The sequence below is a fragment of the Cyprinodon variegatus genome, unplaced genomic scaffold (assembly GCF_000732505.1).
Source record: "Cyprinodon variegatus isolate N-32 unplaced genomic scaffold, C_variegatus-1.0 Scaffold3, whole genome shotgun sequence".
Taxonomy (NCBI): domain Eukaryota; kingdom Metazoa; phylum Chordata; class Actinopteri; order Cyprinodontiformes; family Cyprinodontidae; genus Cyprinodon; species Cyprinodon variegatus.
Genome location: NW_015150456.1, coordinates 2,246,393 through 2,250,207, shown reverse-complemented (window position 1 = coordinate 2,250,207; position 3,815 = coordinate 2,246,393). Strand labels below are relative to the sequence as shown.

The following is a 3,815-nucleotide window of genomic DNA, read 5'->3' as shown; positions in this document are numbered from 1 at the left end:
GATGGTTGGGGACCGCTGCTCTAGAGACTACTTACTTAATGAATATTTTTGTGTTGAATAAAATGTATACTTCATTTTATTCTGAATTTTTCCCCAACTTGGGAAAGGATATATGTTCATAGAGAACAAAATGTAGATTTTAGACCATGAACAACACTATATATAACAAATACATTTAAACAGCAGGACTATCCTTTTTTTTATTAGGAGTTTAAAAAAGTGCAATAATCCTTTATATTAGTAAAATGCTTTTTTTTTTTTTAGATTTGCTTTTTAGAAGTCTCAGAAGCTGTTGACTTAAGGTGGCCCTTGATCAGTCTAGCATTACACTGAATATTGTGTGCTCGTGTAAATGCTTCAAAGGAATGGCTGCCACAAGTTCTCTTAATTTTAAAACAATTTTTATGGCTGCTTGTATGATTAGAAAACTTTTTATTATTGTCTGTTGAAGAAATGTTTAGCGTTTTTGTTATTTTTTGCAAATAGCTCAGCTCTTTTCTCTTTTGCTATTGTTTTACAGTAAAACAAAGATAACTGAAAAAGAGCACTAAACATTTATTCTTTAATTGCATGTTTGTCTGGCGGGTGAAAATGACCCTTCTTGCCGTGTATGGAAAATTACATTGAAAAACACAAAACAATGCAGCAAAACAGGGGCTGTTTTTTTTAAATATTTGTATTTAAAAAAAAGATTACACTTCGAAAATGACTGGAAATGATCTCATCCCAATCAACTTGGTCAGCTCAATCTTTCCAATTTCCTAGCTCCTATACCCCCAAAAAAGCATCTTTACTGATTATTGTATATAAATTGAGATCATTACAGTCCTGCATGATAACAGAGCCATAAAGTAATCATGTTATTTCTTCTGATTACAGATCAAAGATACGGAGAGGGCATTTACTTTGCAAGTACTATTAAGAAGGCCCTGGATCTGTGGAAGAATAGAAGGGAAGAGTACCTGTACTTTGTGGAGGCTGAGGTTCTGAAGGGAAAGTCAGTTCCTGGTAAACCAGAACTCATAATGCCTCCTGCCGTGGACAGAGATCCCAGCATTGTCTATGACAGCGTGGATGGAGGCCCTGATATCTCCGTTATCTTCAGTGGTTATCAAGCTTTACCCAAGTATATCATCATCTGTAAGAAGGAAGGAAAAGGAAGTGGTTTACTTGTTTAGGGAGAGTCTTTGAGTTATGTTGCTCATAGTTCAATATAAGAAATTCATGTGATGTAAAATATGATCAAATAGAAGCACCAGGAAAATAACCCAAGTTTATCAATGATACAAAAGATGCCTCAGTTATCAGCTTTACTTTCAGCCTCACTGAAATGATTTAAATACACACTTATTTAGTTCAAGTAAGAAATTCAAGAACATCTAAAAATCCAGATTTAAAATTAGCTTAATAATCTTATAAGCAACAAAAATATGTGTTAGTTTATTACTTTAAGTCTAAAAAATATTTTCGATAGATCCTTAAAGATATTTAGTTTTTTTTGTAAATAAATCAGTAGTGTGAAAGTTTTTCAGTCTTTAAAATCTTTGTGAAAATCTTTAAAAAAATATAGATTTAGGTTTTGTCTTATTATCCTTTTTATGAATCCTTTGTTTGAAAATTGTTTTGGGGAAAATGTAAAGCACCCCTTTATATTTTACTGTATTAAAAATGTATATCTTTTTTGTTGAGTCATTAAATCTACAAATGAATCAGTTTATTTTACTTTACATTCTCTTAGCGATCATTCTTCATTTTCCCTTGATAAAAAAAAAATCTTCATTTAGGTGCTTTTTAGCACATCTGCTTGTATATTTCATGGGGATCTTTAACTATTATTGTATCAAAGTGTCTAAATTTAATAAAAGTTAAACCAATTTCTGTATACCTCACCAAAATATGATCAGCTTGAGATTTAATGAAGCTAAATATAGTTTGCATTTATCATACACTCTTGAATCATTCTTGAATTTTTCACCAACTTCTTAAAATCTAAAATATGTTCATCACAAAAAATACAAAACCCAGCTGCCTATAATCTGACAGGCACTGAGAAATTTCAATATATTGCTGCATCTCTGATCTCTACCATGGTTACTTTTAAAAAGCAGAATTGTTCTTATAATATTAGTACTAATCAAGGGAAGCATATGCTGGAAAACACCCCCATAGATTTGGAAAAGGCTTCATGTCGTAGTAGATTAAAAAAGTTTTTTTTTTCCATCCCTCTGGTTGAGTTCTAAAACCAATTAACCTTCTGTTTTAGATAAATGTGTTTATAAAGTGTATTACTGTATGCTTTGATGGGAATCAAACTTTGTTGCTTTGTGAGGGAGATGTTGAATGTTGAATAAAGTTGATTTGGAATTTTAAAAACTGACAGATATCTACAGAAGCTTTAATATGGAGGTTCAAGCAAGAGTACAGGTATCTACTACAGAAGGTAAACAAAACATTAAGTATGAAAAACTGAAGTACGGTAACAAAAGCTTGAAAATAGCATATTTTAAGGAGTGTTTAAAAGTGTTTAACATATGTAATTACTGGAAGATGGCTCTATAAGGCAAATGAAATTTATTGTGCATTACATAAAAATTGTAATTTTTTCTGCGCTGAAACAATAATAAGAAAATAAATACTTTTTTGTCCAAAACGAGAAACTTTGTTGTTTGTTATTGTAATAATTTGCTCTGTAATAATGTAATGCACTTTGGTAAAATCAGACTTTCATGAATGACTGTGTTGTTCAAATGGTCAAGGGGCTGCTGTAAACCAATATCTTACAGAGGGACAAAGAAAAAGCAATAAAAGCACAGAAATATTTTTTGACAATATTTGTAATCACCAAGCTAGTATATTCATCTGCATTATACTGTAAATTCATTAAAATACCACTCAACGATATTTGTTGGACAAATGACTCTTTCCTGTCTCTAGCTCTTTCTCTCCCCCCTTAGTTCTTATCCCCTCTTTCTTTCACCCCTCCCTTTCAATCTCTGCATCCATTATATATGATTCTCCTCCCTAAAAAATTTTCTGTGAAGTTTAATATACAGGTATCAAGTGGAACATCAACTAGCTCTGGGACATTTATTCCCTGAGCCATATTGGCAAAACAGGACACCAAAAATTGTCAAAGCTCAGAACAGAGGACCCCGTATTCAAGGCAGACAGACAGATATTTCAAAAAAGCATTTAAGTGATGAATCTGCAGGAGACAGGTAGGTCATCTAAGGCAGGAACCTCTGCAGGAAGAAAACAAAGGTTAGTGACCACGTCAATCTGGCAGAGGAAGATTATAAACCTGTGAGTCACTAACCTGATCTTAGAGTTCAGTCTGTGCCCAGTGGACGATGTTTATTCTTGCCAGTCAGCTGCCAACAAGATGCGGCGGGTGCAGCCCAGAGAGTCCAAGACATTGTAGCCCCAGAGATCAGAGGACTGACAGAAGATCAGAACCGAGCAGACAAATGAAGGCAGGATAATCCACAGGGTGAAGCCAAAGCCATTGTCCAGGACATGCTCAGGATATAGAACCAGGAGATCAGAGATCCAAAGAGGTTCCGAAGGGAAATCCAGGATGGTGTCAGAAATCAGTTCCAAGTACGATGCACAGGCAGAAATCCAACAGGAGTCCGAGGAAAGATCAGGCAAACAGATCAGAATAGGGACAGGCAGGCTCAGAGGTCCAAAGGCAGAATGGGTCAGGATTGGGCAATGAGAAACACTCTAGTAGGCTAGAGAACTCTCACCTCAAAGATGACAGGTTAGAGGGCTGCTTACTTAAAGCTACAGTGTGTAATTTTCAGCGACATCTA

The 3,815-nt window shown here is 34.5% G+C and overlaps 1 protein-coding gene across 1 annotated transcript in view; it reads left to right on the top strand.

The window, feature by feature from the left end:
• The window catches only part of LOC107082638 (poly [ADP-ribose] polymerase 9-like), a 15,660-nt gene extending 13,663 nt beyond the window's left edge, over positions 1 to 1,997 (top strand). The window contains exon 9 of the mRNA XM_015371426.1: positions 880 to 1,997. Coding sequence (XP_015226912.1) covers positions 880 to 1,178 — 299 coding nt within the window. The 3' untranslated portion in view covers positions 1,179 to 1,997. The remainder of the gene's footprint in view (positions 1 to 879) is intronic.
• Positions 1,998 to 3,815: the final 1,818 nt, after the last annotated feature.